Below are 19135 nucleotides of genomic sequence, written 5' to 3'. Positions count from 1 at the left end.
GTGGTGTTTCTTCCGTCTTCATTTTATCGTCATTGTTTCTACTTTGGTAAATTTCACATTTCTCAAACCACCCAGTGATGCTTTTTTCACAAATGTGATCAGACATGTCTGTCCAACTGTGCACCACAGAGATTTAGCATTTTCTGGAATGCAGGTTATTTCCAGATGATAAAAAATATTAGACTTTGATGCTGATACAGACCTGGATTCATGATTGTCTAAAAAATGTAATCTCGCAAAGATCGGGCAGTGTATTGACCTTGTGAGAAACTGAGTTTTGTAATTGTAGTTTGTTTTATGATGTAAATGATGTAAACATATATTATATACATACATATTATGTATTATACATACACAATATGTATGAAGTGCTCATGAACAGTATTATACATACATATATATGTATTATACAACATAATATGTATGAATAACACATACGTTTTTCTGTCTAAACTTTGATCAGCTTCTCCTGTCCGAAGGGGGGCGGTAATGATCCCTTTCCCTCTCGCAGCAATGACAGCAAAGCAGTCTAACGTCGAGAGGCGCTTCCTGGTTACAGTGAGGCTAAGCTAAGGGCTAGTTCGTTCCTCCTGGGGTGTTGTTGTGCCTCCTCCGCCCAGCAGGTCTCCGCCTCATCGTTTACCCGGTGACTCCAGTTAGTGACAGTCAGACGTACAGGTCACTTGTAAACGCTCGTTCACCGGGATGTCTTTCCTGGAGAAGCCATCCCCCGGTAAACCGCTGCTGGACGACACGGTCCCCCTGACGGCGGTGATCGAAGCCAGCCAGAACCTGCAATCCCACACGGTGAGTGTTTACTGGAAATAAACATCACTTAGCTGGTAAGTGCAGCACCAGAGGATTTAGCTGTTTGCGCCTTAATCGGTGCTTTCATTGTGGGCGAACAAACTGATGCCTGTTAAAAAACAAGTTTTATTTTAAAGGGGGGCGTTTCAGCCTTTACGCTGCGTCACCAGTTCCATTATCGGACACAGTTGTAGAAGCTTAATTTCGTCTACTTTCTAGTAATGCTGTTTTATTACTTTAACTGCAGGTGAGTGTACCTAATCGTTCTTGCAGACTGTCTCCCTCTGTCTTGGTCATATTTAGATTTGTCGTGTCGGACGGACAGGCAGGCAGCTGACCCGGGCTGTCACAGATTAGGCAATTTCCTGAAAGCTTTTCTCGGAGTCAGCAAAGACTAGCATCCGATTCTATAACTGTAAACCTCGATAATCTTTTTGTATTAGCTTTATATATTATAATCATAGTGATACATTCACGCCGCATTTAACAAATGGGCGTTTAAAAAGTGAGTCTTGCATCACCTCCAACATTTACTCGGATCCACTGCTTCTTGCAGAATTTGGGATTTCATTGAATTAAGTGTAGCTTTCTGTAATTTAATGATGCCGAATTGCATAAATTGTTAATATATCTGTGTGTTTTGTAAGATGTTTGTCCATAATGGAATCGTCTGCCAAAATAAACAAATATGAATAGGTATTTTTAAGTTGGCGAGCAGAGTTGCCAACAAGGTCACGTTAACGATCAATGTCATGTACACTTACAGTTTGAACCCTTGTTTACAGTATATAAACAAAACCCTTACCTGGTTATAACGTCGTATTAATGTTCGCATGAGAAATTACAGTGTGTCCGATATTGAACACATGTGACGTGGTTGTTGTAGACGGTCAGGTGTGATCAGCTGAGCTAGCCACTTAGCTTTGCATCTCCAAAACCACCATAATATCACTAAATACCCAGGATGGAAAATGTATATAAATGTTCCATACATTTAAACACCAGTTAAGCAACTATGAACATTTTGTCAATAACGGGAAATCAATTAATGCATTGAACTGCTGTGCTGTTAAAATGTACTGAACTGAATTGTACTAACTCCTATCCCCAGACACCACGATATAATTAAATATAAATAAAATGTAAGTCACAATACGATATTATCACGATATTGCAAAATACAGACTATTTGCAAAATCACACATTGCGACATATAGCTCTAGTGAGAGTGAGCACTTCAGTTTATTTAGTTTAATGTTATTTGTAACATTAGTTAAAAAAAATTATATGCTAAAAAACAATTGATAGCCCAGATTCAACCTGAATTGAAAGTTAAAAGGTCACATAGTCAGTGGAAGGAGGCCAAAACAGTGCATAAAGTGTCATGAAACTGTGGTGATTTAATCTGGGTTTTCCCTATCTCAATTTGGGAGATCAGATTTTCCTCAGACTGTATAATCTTAATAGCTAAGTAAGATGAGATCTGGGATTTCTGCAGAACTGAAACTCAGTTTGCAGCTTGTAATGAATGTAGCAGCATATTTGATTATATGATATTGAGTTGTATTTTAAAGATTGTTGCTGCATCCCATTTGATAACATTCCTGGTTTTAACAACCCCCACATGTCAAAGACTGGTGCTGGTTAGAGAAAGATCGATATAAGCTTGGCAGGAAGTGATGTCAGTACTTCAGCTGTTTAAAATTATGGGTCTTGTGTGTTGGTGAAGCTGCTCTGCTCACATGAATGGATGCTGGATTACAGTATGTGCAGGGATTAGATGACGGTTATAGGTCTAAGATCAGACAGTTATTAGAAAATGAAAGGGAAAGGAAGCACACCTGAAATTAAATTCCTTGGCCTTGGTGCCACCCTTAAACAACCAAACTTGTTTATACTTTATATGTTTTAATGATCTTTGAACAGCCATGTGGTTTATTTTTATCCTTCCAGCCATTTGCTGAATGGGAAGTAATTAATATAATAGATTTATTAAACTTAATAGATGCTAATAAATTACTTGTGACTGTTCCTGGTAGTTTGAATGAATTGGGCCCAGTTGCTCAGTGTTGCAGAGAGAAATGTATCATTATTTATCTGTCTGTTATTCTTATGTAAACACTAATGAAACATCATTGTCTTTATTTCAATTGAAATAAATACATAGATAAATAAATCATCTTCACAGTATTCATTTTCTGGTATTTCACAACTTTATTTGTCTCAAGGTAAGCTTTTTTTTCTCAAACTGTATTCTCGACAGTATTATTACAATCTTTTGAAATAACTAATTTGTTTTGTGTTTTATTTTGTGTTATGTTTTGACTTAATCCATGGGAAATTAAAACCTTTAATTAAAATTAAAATTAAAAAAAAATTCTTTCATGAAACTGTCAATTTCATGTCATGTACCAAGGCCTTTTTCATCCGTTAAATGTGTTTTTTATTTAATTAGTGCCTACAGCTGCAAGGCATACTAGTCAGAACTCCCTAGAGTTCTCACTAGAATGCATTGCGCCGCAAGCACTTACTTAGCAATCTTACTATATCATTCCCTTTCACAGATAATTATTATTTTCTTTTCATAACAATAAAGCCCGTGGAACAGACCAACCAGTTGTTTATTGTTATTTCTTTTCCATTTTTTTTGTCATTATGGCATTATTTATTTTATAGCATATTTAAATGGCCTTGTCCTCTGTGTCTCTCAGGAGTACATCATCAGAGTCCAGAGGGGCGTGTCTGCAGACAACAGCTGGCAGGTAAATAACTAATCACAACGGACGTGTTGGTGTGTTGTTTTCAGGCATATTCGTCAACGTCATGGTTATACAAACATTTAAAATGTTAAAATGTGTGGACCTTGGATAAAAGAAGCAACAATAATGATCAGGTTTAACACAGGACACAAACGGTGGTCTTCTGTGTTAGTCCAGTGTTTTCTTCATCCAACATCCCCAACCTCGGCCTAAAGTGGACTTTGTCTCTCATCATAATATTAGTTAATTTAATGTCCTCATATGGCGGTCACCTGATGTCACTATGGGGTGCAATAAGCTGTTTGCACCAGTCATTTACAGGGATATACTTGATGTTGATAAATTAATAAATCTGATGGATAATATCTGTGTAATGTTGAGAACCCAGAGAGCTACTATCTGGACAAAATAGATAATTTAGACCTAAAATTAGAGATACATAGCCTTGTATTCCTTACGTACAGTATATGGTTTTGTTCACTTTATGTTAATCCCTGCTTTCAAGTAAGTGAAAGTGTATTTAAACCTAAAGATGTCCGATTTACAAAAATGTGTGAGGAGATGAACTGACAAATTTCAGTCCTTTTGTCTGTGACTCACAGTGGCATATACTGTGCGTGTGTTGCAGGTGGTTCGCCGCTACAGTGACTTTGATGTTCTCAACAGCAGCTTGATGGTGAGTTTAAACTGTTTCTCACAAACATCAAGTGCTTTGATGACATTTATGAGATTTGTACATTTTGGGATCCTTTATAATTGACCTGAAAACTGCAGCTAGTTTTAGTTTTTTCCCCCGAGCTCCGCTACTGCTCATGCAGATGTGTCCTTGGGCAAGACACTTAACCCCACGTTGCTTCTGTGAATGGGTCTGAAAGATGAGTGTTGGGAAATGTGCTACACATTGATGTGCTGTATGAAAGTCTAAGTGAGTGGGTGAATGGCAAAACTGTAGTGTAAAGCAGCTTTGAGTGGTCAAGACTAGAAAAGCGCTATATAAATACAAAACCATTTACCATTTTATTTAGATAACAATTTGTGTGAATTTTTTGTTTTTGTTTCAGTGGGATTTTTTTATTGTCTTCAATTATAATAATAAAGTAATAAAACTATGTATTATAAGTATCCTTTTTTGTTAATTAATACACTAGTATAGGAAATATTTACATTATACTAACGCTTTTAAAAGGTGGCAGTCTGCTTTAGAGCATGTACAAGTAGCAAATTGGTACCTAGTGTATAAAAACTGCAGTCTGATAACAAGTCTAGAAATCTCATGATCTACGTTTACACACTAACTGACACACACAACAGCCTTATCTTGTTCCTTTGTGTTTGTGAAATGATATCAGATTACAACACACTGGGGATTTGCGGTTGTTTCGTCAGAGGCCTTGGCTGTGATCATATCTGCACTGTGTAGATGTCCATTTTAAAGTTGCACTGCATGGGCACAAAAAGCTTCACCTCTTGGCTAGAATCTGCTCTAAAAGCTTCTGTGCACTGATTCAGCACATCCCCTTGTGGAGATGTGACTCATCATGTGATTAATTATTAGCCATGATGCTCTTGAGAATGACAGCATTGGTTCAGTCAGTCCACTGCTTCGTTCCATATTGCCTCTATGAATAGCCATTACATTTGGCACTGATGGTGCTCAGAGTAGGTCTGGGAAATAACTCAATGAGAATATAAATCAAAATATTATTTCAAAATAATAAAGGTTCAGTTATATCCATCAAAGCCTCATGAGGCATTGGCTGAAACAGTGTTATGTTCACACTTAACACATACTGCAGTAAAATCTAAGCCCTAAGTTAACTATTGATTAGTCACATGTATTAATGCAGTAAGGAAAGGAAAGCATCTTTATTTGTCATTATACAACAACAACAACTGGTATTGCACAACGAAATGTCAAGGTCAGATGGAGGGTTGATCAGAGCCGCTGCGACTGAGCGCGCCGCCACAAGGGACCAACCTGACCAAATGTAACTAACATTCTAACACGTTTTGATGGTGGGAGGAAACCGGAGAGCCCGGGGGAAACCCACGCAGACATGGGAAGAACATGCAAACTCCACACAGAAAGGTCCCAGACCAGGAATTGAACCCAGCACCTTCTTGCTGTGAGGCAACAGTACTAACCACTGCGCAACCATGCCACAGTACAAGTTTTATTTTTTGACAGTTTTAATGTCAAACAGTTTTATCATTTGTCCTTCAAAAGACACAATCAGAGAAGCTTGGAGATGAAAATACTCACTCATAATTGTGGACGTCAGTCACTTGTGAGCAGAGGCTGTAAATCGTTGGTGTAAGCTGGTGTAAAAACATTGACAGCAGTGATATGGAATTAAAATTAGTTCAGTTTAAGATTTACCCAGTGAGTCAAATGGATTTGCGATAGATTTTAAATCTAGTGGGACAGCATTGCACCAGCCTGGAGCTGATCTGTGGGTTTGTTTTTTTCTCAGATTGTTCTGGATGTGACTCGTCTTATGTCCAGAGCACATCGTTCCTGGAAAACAGGATGTTGGCAGTTTTTCTGCTGAGGTTTTGTCTGCTCATTTCCTGTCCGGCTCACCCACCGGTCCTGACCTCTCATCAGCCCCATATCTTAAAGTATTTATTTTTTGGCCTGTTTGTTTTTTTTAGATGGTGAGAATGAAAGATTTGAGATGGGGTGAGAGGGTAGAACAAGGGCACACACTAAATGATACGACTGCTACTCAAAGTGTATCAGTCCATGTGGTTTGCTGTCTGTGTGTTTCTTTCTTTCTTTTTTCAATTTGAGTTTTACTCTGTAGTTGAAACACACAGAAAACATCAGTGTTTCAGAATTAATTTAGTTGTGTGTAGATCAAAGTTTGACCAGTTCCTCTCTCTTTCTGTTCAGGTTTGTGGCATCAGTCTCCCTCTTCCTCCTAAGAAGCTGATTGGAAACATGGACAGGGAGTTCATAGCAGAGAGGCAGAGAGGACTGCAGGCCTATCTGGACTCCATTACCCAGCATCCACTGCTTTCCAGCTCCCTGACTGTCAAGAAGTTCCTGGACCCCAACAACTATTGTGCCAACTACACAGGTTTTTTCCCTCATTATCATTCTTTTCTTTTAGAAAAATGATATTATATACTGTATATTACTACATATACCAGTGATTATGGGCATTTTAGTGTCTACTGTGAAAAGCAAATATTGTATAAATAGTATTGTTTATATATTATATTACATTACATTACATTATAATTCTTCTTTTCTGTCAAAATTTTAAAGGCTCTTAAAGATGTTGCAACACTTTTTCTTGATGTCAGATACAATAAATTTCTTTCTTGGTCATTAATACATTTGAAAACAAAATGGGATTCTTTCATTACATTCATATCAATCATAATTCAATACAATGTTCGTTATATTTTCCTTACTGTATAATCACCATTGTGATATGAGTTGTCATTTAAGTGAGCTCCTTGAAGCAACTAGTTAATCCGTTCCTTTTTTAAAATATGATATATGCAAATGGAAGTTATGGAAACCTAAACCAAGAGGGTTTTTTTTCCTCTTTCTTTCAGAGATCGCCCTGCAGCAGGTCTCCATGTACTTCAGGTCAAACCTGAAGTGGGAGGTGCTTGAGCCACTCAGAGACATTGGTAAGAACTTGAGTGACATTCACTTACATGGGAAAAATACTGCATGTCGTTCTTATGTTAAATCCTCATTCATATTTTGTAGTGTTCATATGTCCTTATACATTCATTATCATAATAATAATAATAATAACACATTTTATTTGTAGGGCACTTTATATTCTAAAAAAAAAGTGCTACAGAAGCAAGGATTTTAAAAAAACAACAACAATCAAAGTAGCAAGAAACAAATTAAACATTAGTGATAGTGACAGATTGAAATCAGTACACTCTGTGACGGTGTTTAATCAAATCAAAGAAACCAGTCTATCTTTCAGTCCCTCTGGCCTCAAACTGGGATGGTATTCACATGCCAGCTGAAATTGACAACACATGTATAATCTAATGGTTAGAGTACATGTAAACACACTGATTGATGTTTCTGTGGCGTTGTGAAACCTGCAGATAATCTGTCAAACCTTCATCCTGCTGCTGTGGTCTCTTTTTTACTTCTGGACCAATAGAATTATCTGGCTTGTTCTGGTCAATTTTCTGCAGAATCCTGAAATAACTTTACAGAGACACATAGAGTTATGTTGGCCACTTATGCAATAGAGTGCAGTGTATTTTAATAACTTAAATAGGTTTTATTAAATATTACACAATGCTTGACTCTTTGGCTAAAGTAACATGCTCTCTATTTTTCAGGCTGGAGGATAAGGAAGAAATATTTTTTAATCAAGAATAAAGAACAGCCCAAAGAGAGGTATCTGCTGAGCTGGGTGAGTACAATACAAAGAAAGGTGGTTAGATCAGATTAGAGAGAAACTTTATTAATCCCTTTGGGATGTTAGTGCCGCAGTGTTCAGTCTGTGTTGTGTGGATGATGGACACTTCCTCTCTGTCCTTACCCCTCTGTCTTTTCCCACCGATTGAGGAGAAAGAGAACACATTTGAAACATAGTTATGCATATTGATGTCAAACAAGTCATCAGTGCAGAACAGAGCATTCAAAGGAAACTCTTTTTTGTCCTTATTTGTCTTGTGGAATTCATTAGATTTTTATAATATATTTTTTATTTATATATATATATTTTGAGCCAAAAATGTTTGACAGTTATCACTTTCTTCCAAGAGCCTTTTTTTCTCAAAACTTAATTTTTTTGTCAGTTTGTCATATCAAATATCATTTGATCACAAACATCAAATAGAAGCAGAAAAAATAAGTCTTCAAACATTCAGATTAAAGTGTGATCAGGTGACTTTGATTTGTTTATGCTGAGAATGTCTGTTGAACTCAAAATAGATATGAATGAATTCCTTTAGAACATTAAACCGGATGTACTGGAGAATATTTCTCAAAGCCTCGTAATTGTCTGTTGCTCAAGCTTTTCTTAAATAAATTTGAGGAAAACATTTACATGATCACATTTCACTTCCTCTCCAAACATGAAAACATGTCCTTTAAAACTCTTTGAAGTGTAGTCCTCAGATTTGTGTATGTGTTTGTAGGTGGACCTGGGTCCTGATAAATTTCTGTCGGACAAAGACCTGCAGTCAGCCATGAAGCTGTTTACCAACCTCTCTGTACGTAAACACTGGGTTTATATGTGCAATAGTATCATTTGTTGTGGCTTCATTTGTTTGGCATAACATTATCTCCTTTAAATTATGTTGATTTTACTATGAATGTTAATAGCGAGTAAACTCCTCTTCCTCTGTAGACACCGTATCTCTGTCCGCTGTTGTTCTCCAGCACCAGTGAGTCTTCAGCTCTGCTCATCCGGCCGTTCAGTGAGAAAGGCTCTCTGAGAGACCACATCTGTAAGGTAAACTGCACACGTGTGTTTGTGTTGGATGACTGAAAAACAACCATTTCCACAGCACACACAACTTACGACAGTAGCTCAAATGCACATAGATTAATCTGTGTGAAAGGGTGAATTTGATTTCTATTAGTATCATTTCACTCAAGACGTGTTTTTGGTGATGAGATGTATCTGCATTCATGAAAGTAGTTCCAGTAAAACTCTGTTCACTTCTACTTTTCTTCAGGCAAAGCCCAGAGAGAGTTACCTGAAGAAGTACTGTAACCCAAAGAAGAGTCAGGGTCTTGAACTGCCGCAGATCAAACTGTATGGCCGTCAGATCCTGGAGGTACACACACGCACTTACACAAAAATTTGTTCTAAATGTCCAATGACTAAGAATTAGTGATATCTAATGGTGAGATTTCCGACTGTATCAGTCACAGGACTCCTCCGCCCACTCTTTTCATGTCAGAAAATTATAGTGGCTTTTGAATACCATAAAGGATGTTTCATTGATGTAGTCAGTTTTAAACTGGCAAACACACTGGAAATGTGTTACTTATGGGTGGTATATTGAATTTCTACAAATAAACTGTACTAGATACAACACACTGGACCATATCGGGCTCTTAAGGCTTTTTTTGTGTGTTTATGTGTGCAGGGTCTAAAGCTCCTCCATGATGGCAGTGTCTATTTTGGTCACCTGCATGCATCCAATGTCATTGTGGACAATGGCGTGTGTCAACTGATGGACGTGGAAAATGGCATGCTGGGAGTTCCGTCTGTGTTGCGACCCAGCTTCACCCAGCTAAGGAAGATCAATGTATGTAAACTCTGTCCAAACTCAATTTAAGTAGTTTGTGTTTGTTTGTCAGCATGAACATGTATGATACGGAAAACATGTGTTTCTACCCGCAGACCACAGAAAGCATCGACGTCTTCTGCTTTGGACACATACTATTCGAGATGACATATGGTCGACCGCCAGACAGTGTTCCTGTTGATCAATACCCCCCTGTCCCCTACACAACTGTGGGTGCGTTCATGCACACCAACACACTTCAAACATACACAAATCCTGTCATGCAGCCTCTTTCGCACATGTTTAGCTGAATCTATTAAACTGTATCTGTACAGCGGTGTGCTCTGTTGATTTTGTGTTTTGTGTTCAGTGTCTGTGCTGCAGTCCATTCTGTCCACAGAAGCCTGTAAGAGTGGGATGCCCACAGTGTCGCAGCTCATCCAGACACCGTGAGTTCACAGATGATGTGTCCTCAGAGGAACATTGAAGTATACATTTACAGACACACAACAACACATTTGATGTTGTCAAGTGTGTTCCAGCAGCAAAACTCAAAATCACATCCGCCTTACATTGGCTTAATCTCAAACTTTGTTCATTTCACAGCGGTCTTTTATCATTACTAAAGCTCAAATTATACTTTGTGTATCTGCATAATTGTGTTGCATGCTCAAGTTGCAATGAAGCGTATAGACTGGGACATAGATGGACTGATCGTATGTGTGCATGTATATACAGTAATTGATTATTGATTATTATGCCGGGTTCAAAAAAATAAGAAATACAATCTTTAAAACTACTACTAGTCAACAAAGAAAACAGTAATCACTCCGTAGTATCATGCAATCAATTTCCTGGATTGTGTTTTGCAGGCTGTTCAGTGATGTCAAGCTCCAACAGTCAGATAAACTCCAAATAAAGGTGAGTGGCTCAGTGTGATATTATTTGACCATACTGATTTGCTGGTGTTTGTTTATAAGGCAAACAAAATTGAAACACAGATGTAAAAAAAAAAAGAAGGAATGTCTGAACGTGTTTAATTTTCTAGGTTCCCAGTAGGCTGAAGGAGGCCTTGAAGACGGCAAAGGAGGGCCTTGAAAAAAGGCTTCAGGAGGAGCAGAGAGTAGTGCGTCTCATTTACCATCTTTGAATTCATTTTTTAACTTTCCCTGTTTTATACCATTAAACGGCTTGACTGAAAAAGTTTGGGTTATGTCCCTTCTGCAAGGCTACATCAACAGTGACTTTCTAGATAAGGTGGACCTAATGTTGACTCAGTCAGGAATTTTAGCCGTCTCTTAGGAAAAGACAGATGCAGAAAACATTGCAACATAGTTTTTCCACACCAAGTGGTGACATGAATGTGGAATTATTTTAAAATGACTTGGATTGAGCTCTGCATGAACTGAAGGAAGATAATTCGATAATAACTAAAAGTTGATGTTGAAGTGTTCATTGTGGAAAAGTGTACCGCTTACAGACAAATGTGAAGAGTACTTATGTTCATGCAAATTGTTTTGGTAATTTTGAAGGTCACTTATTTCCTATAGTCTAAATGGTTTCTTATATTCTGATGATCTTAGTCAAGTAAAGTAGTGTCTTAGTTTTGCAAAATGGTGCAAAAATATTGCACCATGCACCCTGTAACTTGTAACTTGTGAATGTAAATATGAAGTGTGTTATTTGTATGGAGGGTAACACTGTGTATGAATGTTTGATTGAAGCTACACCAGCACAGAAGGCTAACCAGAGCTCAGTCTCACCACGGCTCAGAGGAAGAGAGGAAGAGGAGGAAGATTCTGGCGAGGAAGGTGGGCAACACACACAACCTCTATGACTAAGATCGTTGTTTTGACAAGGCATTTAGATTTACTATATACTGTGTATACTAGTTCATATCTCCTCTGTACTCTTGACAGTCGTCACCAGTTTATCTTGGAATAATGACAAAACCTTGTTCAGAAAGACTAAAAAAATTTATACAGTGTAAGATTTGGGTTCACATAGAAGGCCAGGCTTTCAATGAATGAATGAATGAATAAATATCTTTATTTCGGTTGCATTCATATAAAAAGCAAACATTTAACTCAATTACCAATAACCAAAAAGGAATAGGCTCAAGGTTGTGGCTTATTTTTTATTTTTGCTTATCCTGTACAATACAAGGAAAAACCAAGAAATCAGAAATGGAGAGAAAATACATAGAACGTTGCACTTACAATTATAGTACTAGACTTTCAATTTGGTTTGTAAGCTGTAATTATTTTACATTTCAATCTTTTTTGAACCCCAAAAGAGTTAACTCAACAAGTGAACAAGATATTAAAAGGTCTTCAGGCAACAGGAAATTACATTGTGTGTCTGAAATAATGTTTTGCTTATGTCTTTGCAGAAGTCAAGACAGTCAGCTTATGAAAATGAAGAAGACGGCTCCATCAGAAACAACAATAATTCTGGTAGGTCTATTGTAGCTGTTATGCAGCAAGATTTCATTAAAATGAACTCTTACTCATGGTAATATTGCTCCATAGAGCAATGATTATCAACAAATATGTGTATTAAGGTAGTGATTGTGATTAAATTCTGCTTTTGTTTGAATCTTCAGGTTCTGGAGCCAGTTCCCCTCCCACATGCCCATCTTCCCCCACCCCCCCGTCCACCACAGGTATTCCTTTCTGTCTTTTTCTTTCTTTCTGTGTATTTCTGTCTCTGTCTTTGTAACTGTCTGTCTGTCTGTCTGTCTGTCCTTTGATCTGCCCTTTAAACTGTCAGTCTGTTGTCCTTCCGTATGTCTGACTTATTGTCTGTCTATCTAGTTAACTGTCTGTCTGTCCTCCCATGTGTTTGTTGTTCCATTTGTCTCTCTTCCTCCTCTCCCACCGATCTGTCTGTCTCTCTCTCTGTTTAGGAAACTATTGTAAAGACTGGCAAGAAAACTAATCCATGGTGTGAAAACGTACTTAGACACTGATCTGAAATCAAATTGCATTCTTTCATCTAAAATTTGCTTGTGTGTTCATGAAATCATTGACTAAATCTGCCTGTCTGTCTCTTCACCGTTTCTCTCATCATGACAGGTGTAGTCTCTTTTGCAGCAGCAGCAGCAGCGTGTCTTACTGATGTTGTTATGTCTGTAGGCAGTTGAATGCAGGATGGGAAACGGAGATAAGATTTTTCTATTTTAAAGTGTGTCTGCTGGCAATATTCTATTTTTCTTACCGTCAAAAAAAATGCCATGGGCTGAGTGAAAGTACAAATGTGACCGTTTCCTTCCCTGGTATTATTGTCTCCTCCGTTCCTTATTCCTTCTCTTTTCTCCTTTAATACTGGTGTAAATGCTAATTGGTCCACGAAACAGATAACTGTCATTTGTGTCTCTCTCTTCTTCCTCTGCTGTCTCCACCGTAGAGCATGCTCCATTCTGACCATGTCACTGGGTAAAGTAAAAGTCAATAATAATGTTGACAAAGGCCTCTGGTGGTTTTTAAAGCTGTTGTACACCCAGGCTCCAGGTCACGAAGGCCTGCTTTTATTAGTATATCATATAAAAACAAGGACACAATGGAACTGGGTGTTTGAACATCTTTACTAAAACCTCACAATCTGCAATGATTTCCAAACATCAGACATCAGTCCTGCTCCTCCCTGATTCAGACCTCTTGTTCTCATTGGAGATTGTGATCTGTCACTTCTGTCTCTGTGTGGTGTCAGTCAGTAGATATTAGCATGTCTGTTTATCTTTGTCTTTTGTCTGTCTGTTGGTATTTTATTTGTTTGGGGTGGGATGTCTCTGTAAAGACATGTCAAATATTCAGTTTTTAATCAGAAAACATAGAAGTACTTCTTTCAAATACTACAGTCTGTGAAATATCAATCTCTTTTGTACACATAGGTTATCTAACTGTGGACATGGCAGATATTAGTCGTCATGTATTCGTTAAATTATAAATTAAATAAATAAATAATTTCTTATTGCACAGAAAATGTGTTTTTACCTGCTGACTGTCTTCTGTCTCCAGGTTTGGATACCATCTATTAGAGTGATGGTAGATTTTAAATATGTAGCTGTGTTGTCAGAGAGGAGATGAGTCTGCGGTCTCTAGTCACTGCTTTTGGCCTCAGCTACTTATTTGGACCCACTGAGATTTCTTTTCTTTTCTGCTTGCAATTCCTGGGTTTTATTCAGTTTTCAATGCAAAATGGCACAGCTGAAAGAGATGCACCAGGTTCATGTTCAAACCACCATCAGTTCACTCTTCATCAACAGGAATCTGCATTCACATCAGTCCAAAATGTGTGGATGATGTTGAGTTGAAGTTAGATGTTATTGGATTTTGGATCACTTTTATATTTCTTCTGCTCAGTGACTGATACCGAGGCTCATGGTTTCCTGTAGTATTTAGAGCTATTAGAGAGTCAGAAAACACAACACATTTTAATGACTACAGTGCTGTGCAAAAGTGTTAGGGACATACAAACAGGAATTGTTTTTATTTATCAGTTAACTACAAAGCAAATTAAATCTAAATCAAATCAATATTTGCTGTGACCACCACTTGGGTTTAGAAAAGCTCAAGTTATTCTAGTTTCATACAGTTTTCGTGGGGTTTGGCAGGAGAGTTGTTCTAAATGTTCTTCTTCGGGTTTAGTTGTTGTGTCATATGTGCATTTTTATTAAATCCCAGACTGAGATCAGGGCTCTGTGGGTATCAGACCCTCTGTTAGAAGACACGGCTCTCTTAAAGTAGATATTTATGACTCTGGCTGTATGGGCTGCACAATGAATCACCAAATAATTGAATCAGAGATATTTAAATAGAAAGACAATGCAATTATTTGATGAAAATAAAATATGTGGCCATTATGGTGAAATTCTACAGTGGTGCAAAAATTCACTGACAGAAACATCTTCACGAAAATGATAAAAATGCAAAAATGATCAGTCATAGCAGTTTTGAGCTATATTGCAACATCTGTCAAAACAATCACAGCGTGATTTTTTCCCCCCATCATATCATGCAGCTCTAGTTGTTATGGTGCAGTAAGCCCCTGTGTATGGTATTGTGTGATGATAAAAAAAAACACTTCTGCACAGTACTGTACATTATTAAATGCAAATGCACTGAACTTCTTGACTCCCATGTTCTTAAATGTGGTTGGGAATCGAACCTCAGTACTTGGTATTGACCAAATGTTTTCTGTAGTGTTAAAAACTGTTGAGTATAGAAACTATAGAGTGAGTTGAACTGATGTTGGATTGAGTTCGGCCTGGACACTGATCTACAGGTGCTGGTTTCACAAAGATAAACTGTGAGAAACAGTGTCACTCCAAATCTTGGAAATCTACACTTAATAATAAGTCCCCCTTTATAAAGGGCTCATGGGTTATAACTAGTAGTTTTACAATGGTTAATATATTTAATAAAAGCTAATATGTGGGTTTCCATATTGTCAAAAAAGCAAAAACCTGTCCTTTATCTATCTTATCTTTATCCTTTAACTAACAGAAAGACTTCTTAATTGAATTTCACGACTTTTTATTCATGTAAACTGGAGCTTATAATGGCTTATAAATTATCTATAAACATTATGTATTAACCAATACGTAATTGAGCTATTAGTTCAAACCCTTTGTTAAGGTGCCTTATTAAAAGTGGTACAAAACTAGTGTCTATGACCGTAAAAATGTTTTGGTAATGTGGTGCAGCTTACTGCCCTGATATTAAATCTCTCTGTTGGGTGATTGTCTTGAATTTATGGTCAGAGTTGATAAATACTTACCTGCGGTGAAAATGTTAGGAGACATAATAGGAAAGGGCACACAATTCCCGCCCTCTGCAAGTTTGAGATTTTTGAACTGAAAGGAGTTACGGAGATAAATGCAGTGACAAATTAATTAATAATTAACTCCAGACTAATAGAAGTGTAAAACTAAGACCAGCATGAATCCAACACATCTTTGTGCAACCAACCCCCTGAGAACACTGCGGGTTACCAGTTGCTATTCTCTCATTCAATCCTTTCATTTTTTTCTCCATAATCCAGGAGCCCAGACTGCTCCCCCTCCTCCCCCTCCTCCTCCTCCTCCTCCTCCCCCTCCTACGTTGGACTCCTCATCTTGTCCTCCTCCTCCTCTGTCCTCCTGTGATGGAGCAGGGGGAGGTCGTTCCGCCCTGCTGAGCTCCATCCAGACCTTCAGTAAAGGTAAACTGAAGAAGGCAGAGACCACCAACCGCAGCAGACCTGTCACCTGACCCCGCCCACTGCCATAATTATTCCTTGACCTGGAAAACATCATTACAGCGACATGACGACCCAGTGGTTCTGTATTGTAGTCTGGTTCATGTCATTGTTCCCTGAGATGTGAAAGTGAATGAAAGTACCATTTTAGTTTGTATCAAAGTTTCTGCTTTTACCTGTTTTTAATTTTTAAAATCCATTGCTGTGGGTAGAAAGAACAGAGGGCAGGCAGTCAGGAAGTAGTTGCCTCAGTCTGCTGTTTCAAAAACTCTTGACAATCCTTGGCACCTGAAGCTCTCTCATTTATATTATTTGGTTATATAAAAGTGCACAGTTGATTGTCCTGGGCACTCTGTGGATATTTGATCCCGCTGGATGACAAACTTGAATTTCCTGCATCCAATACTCATTATGACGTTGTGCTGCAGCAGCAGAGAAAGTGGCCCAAACTCCTGCTTGTCCTCTTTTGAAACCTTTGACATGTAGCATGGACTCGGCTGCTCTGTCACTTCAGATGAAGAACACCTTCAGAAAAAACACTGAAGACGCTGCACTGCTAAAACATCGCCATCAACTCACTTCTGTATGGAACTAGGCCCCAAAACCACTCTGTGACAGTTTGCTGCATGAAAGGCAAGATCATTTACACCTAATATTGATATTAGAAAACACATAAATGTATTGCTTTGGAAACAAGTTTGGAAACAAGTTCAAAATCTTAAAGAACATGTACATTTATTTTTTAGGAGTAAGACTGAATATGAAGTGTACTTGTTGCAGCTAGTTTCATTCTAGACAATCACTTCTGCTGTGTGTTTTGTTTGGTCTGAACTACCACTCGGAGGTTGTAGCGGTTTTTCAGCTCAGTAAGCAAATGGCAACCTGACTGGTTAACTTTTTCCGACCAAATGTGCAAGAGCCAATAGCTTAGCATGTAGCAAAATTAACAGCAGTGCATTTTCTTACAAAAGAGTCAACCACAACTACCAATGGTAATGTATGCATCTTTCCGTCTATTTATGCACTTTTAATTTAGTCTTAAAACCCTGAGTGAAAATTGGAGAAAAAAAAGTTGTGGTCATCCTTTAAAATATTTTACCCCAAACCATGTCATGACTAAACAGTGGAATCACTCTCTATAAAGAGAGATGCACAGATTTCTCAAATCTTTATGTTCAGTTTTGTTGAGGTTTGGCTGCTAAACATGGTGTATGTGGCTCCCAATGAATCGTCTTTGGAAATAATCATGTTGCTCTGTGTAATGTCAAACTGGTGAGGCTCTTCAGGCTCTTCATTTTCTTCAGGCTTCTGTCCCAGAACAAAGCTCTCACCTGTGATTGTACTCAAGGTCTGAAATGAATCTGAATCCTCCAGCTCCTGTGGCATCATTAACAATACACCTGACATCACTGCTGATCATCTTCAGTTCATTTCTCTGAAAATTAACTTACTGCAGCAGAGAGAGAGCCAATCACAATTGACTTTGTGAGCTGTAGTTTGTCAACATTGTAGTTGTGTGGTAGTTTATTGTTGATCGCAAGGGCTGTCCTCAAATTTGCCCCCAACATTCGAGATTAGACACCTGCTTCTCTTTATCATGCGATGCCTGAACTGAAAAATTAAAGTTTAACACTTTTCATAGAAATTACCTGCATTCATCAGCTGCGTTGAACGAAATATGTCAGTCATGCCTTTACCAGAGAACATGAAACAAAGAAATTCTTGTTATTTTGTCTGAAAAACAATCAAACGAACAAAAACATTAGTCACTAACACTTTAAACACTTTTGCCTCAACAGAAATGTGCATGATGTCCATTCATGGGTTAAATTCAGTTGCCTGTTGTTGTGATTCATGATCGTTTTGTTTTGATTTTGTTTTAAATCTGTTGTGTTTTAAAGTCATTGCTAACGCTTTTATTTTATTGTGCCATATGGATTCCTGTGCCTATAGAAATCTATAATGTCAAATGTGTTTATGTTTGACGCTCTGGTAAGAATTTCTACACTTAGCACATACAATGTCATTATGTGTTTTGATTTGGAGTTAATTTATTGCCGTTTACACCATAAAATGTCATGAAAAAAATGAGAAATGAATAGTTTACGGTTAAATCTAGTTTGCCAAGCTCAGTCCAAAGATCATGACTATGACATTTTTGTGTAGATTAATTAAACAAGAAATATTTAGATGTTGACTATATTGTCACTGTGGAAAGCCATGTTTTTTTCAGTTAAACTTAGCTTTCAGTTGTATTTTTAATGAGGCAAGAGACAACTTTCATGTCCCCAGCTGTTCCTGTTTGGTCACTGTCGTAAAGACCCAGCAGTAGCAAAACACCAGTGTTGTGTCACAATAAGCACCTCTGTGTGAAAAACATGATCACTATTCTTGTCATTGTTTTGGATACAGAATAACACAATTCCTTGGTATTGCCTTGTCTAAGTGGCCAAGAGAAGAACACTGCAACAGCAAAGCCCACAGGAAACTAAAGTGGATGTTGTCACTTTTCTCAATTTCATAATGACAAGTTTAAAAGAAATCATTGACTATTTTGGTTCTCATTTCCCCAGCTCTACATTCAGCCCTGTTGTGAGTCTTGAGTGCGGGTGAATCCTGCAGCCTGAAAACATTTGAGCCCTTGTATTGAATCACAACTCTGTGCTGGGACTATTTGTTTTCATTATTCTGTGCAATCCCGTCCAACTGAGAGTCGTCAACATGTGGATGGTTATAAATTTTAACTTTCATTCTGGCTCTTTATGTTTATGAGTTTTTAAATACACTAACCCATACCATTTGAGGTTTTGGAAAATAATTTAACCAACGGAGTGTATGACCATGTAAGGTATGGCAGAGCACATATTTGTATGTATGAATATAATAAAATATGTATAATAACAATTTAAGTAAAATTGAACTGTAGTGTTTATTTATTTGTTTGTCTCGTGGGTTTAGTGTACCATAATGACTGTGCAGTCGAGTAGTGATGTGTCGGTCACGAACGAGCTGGATCAAAGAGTCGGTTCCCTTCCTGCGAGACTTTTTTTTTTTTTTTTTAGTTGGTGAGCTGAGCCAAATGATCTCACTCA

General features: G+C 37.8%; 1 protein-coding gene across 4 annotated transcripts; it reads left to right on the top strand.

Moving 5' to 3' along the window:
- Window positions 1-486: 486 nt before the first annotated feature.
- pxk (PX domain containing serine/threonine kinase) lies at window positions 487-18963 on the top strand. 4 transcript variants are annotated; one of them, XM_058631559.1, is made up of 19 exons: window positions 489-807; window positions 3519-3569; window positions 4195-4242; window positions 6463-6649; window positions 7137-7214; window positions 7899-7972; window positions 8703-8777; window positions 8915-9019; window positions 9246-9347; window positions 9663-9824; window positions 9920-10037; window positions 10174-10252; window positions 10676-10724; window positions 10852-10929; window positions 11528-11614; window positions 12196-12259; window positions 12409-12468; window positions 13212-13240; window positions 15849-15988. In XM_058631559.1, the coding sequence occupies exons 1-18, from the start codon at window positions 706-708 to the stop codon at window positions 13226-13228; spliced, it is 1536 nt and encodes a 511-aa protein (XP_058487542.1). In that variant the 5' UTR covers window positions 489-705; the 3' UTR covers window positions 13229-13240; window positions 15849-15988. The 4 variants fall into 4 exon arrangements, 3 of the variants coding, with proteins under 3 accessions (XP_058487541.1, XP_058487542.1, XP_058487544.1); XM_058631558.1 differs by lacking the exon at window positions 13212-13240 and having other exon boundaries at window positions 487-807; window positions 15849-18963; XR_009240411.1 differs by having other exon boundaries at window positions 488-807; window positions 12409-13240; window positions 15849-15957.
- The last annotated feature ends 172 nt before the right edge of the window (window positions 18964-19135 follow it).

This window comes from Solea solea, chromosome 6 (assembly GCF_958295425.1).
Source record: "Solea solea chromosome 6, fSolSol10.1, whole genome shotgun sequence".
NCBI lineage: Eukaryota > Metazoa > Chordata > Actinopteri > Pleuronectiformes > Soleidae > Solea > Solea solea.
This window is presented reverse-complemented; position numbering and strand designations above follow the sequence as displayed.

Bases quoted from the DNA above. Each gene is read 5' to 3' on its own strand.
- pxk (XM_058631558.1), top strand. From the start codon at position 706: ATGTCTTTCCTGGAGAAGCCATCCCCCGGTAAACCGCTGCTGGACGAC. The intron at 8,778-8,914 runs GTACGTAAACAC...CTTCCTCTGTAG, and splicing joins AGCTGTTTACCAACCTCTCT to ACACCGTATCTCTGTCCGCT. The intron at 11,615-12,195 runs GTGGGCAACACA...ATGTCTTTGCAG, and splicing joins GGAAGATTCTGGCGAGGAAG to AAGTCAAGACAGTCAGCTTA.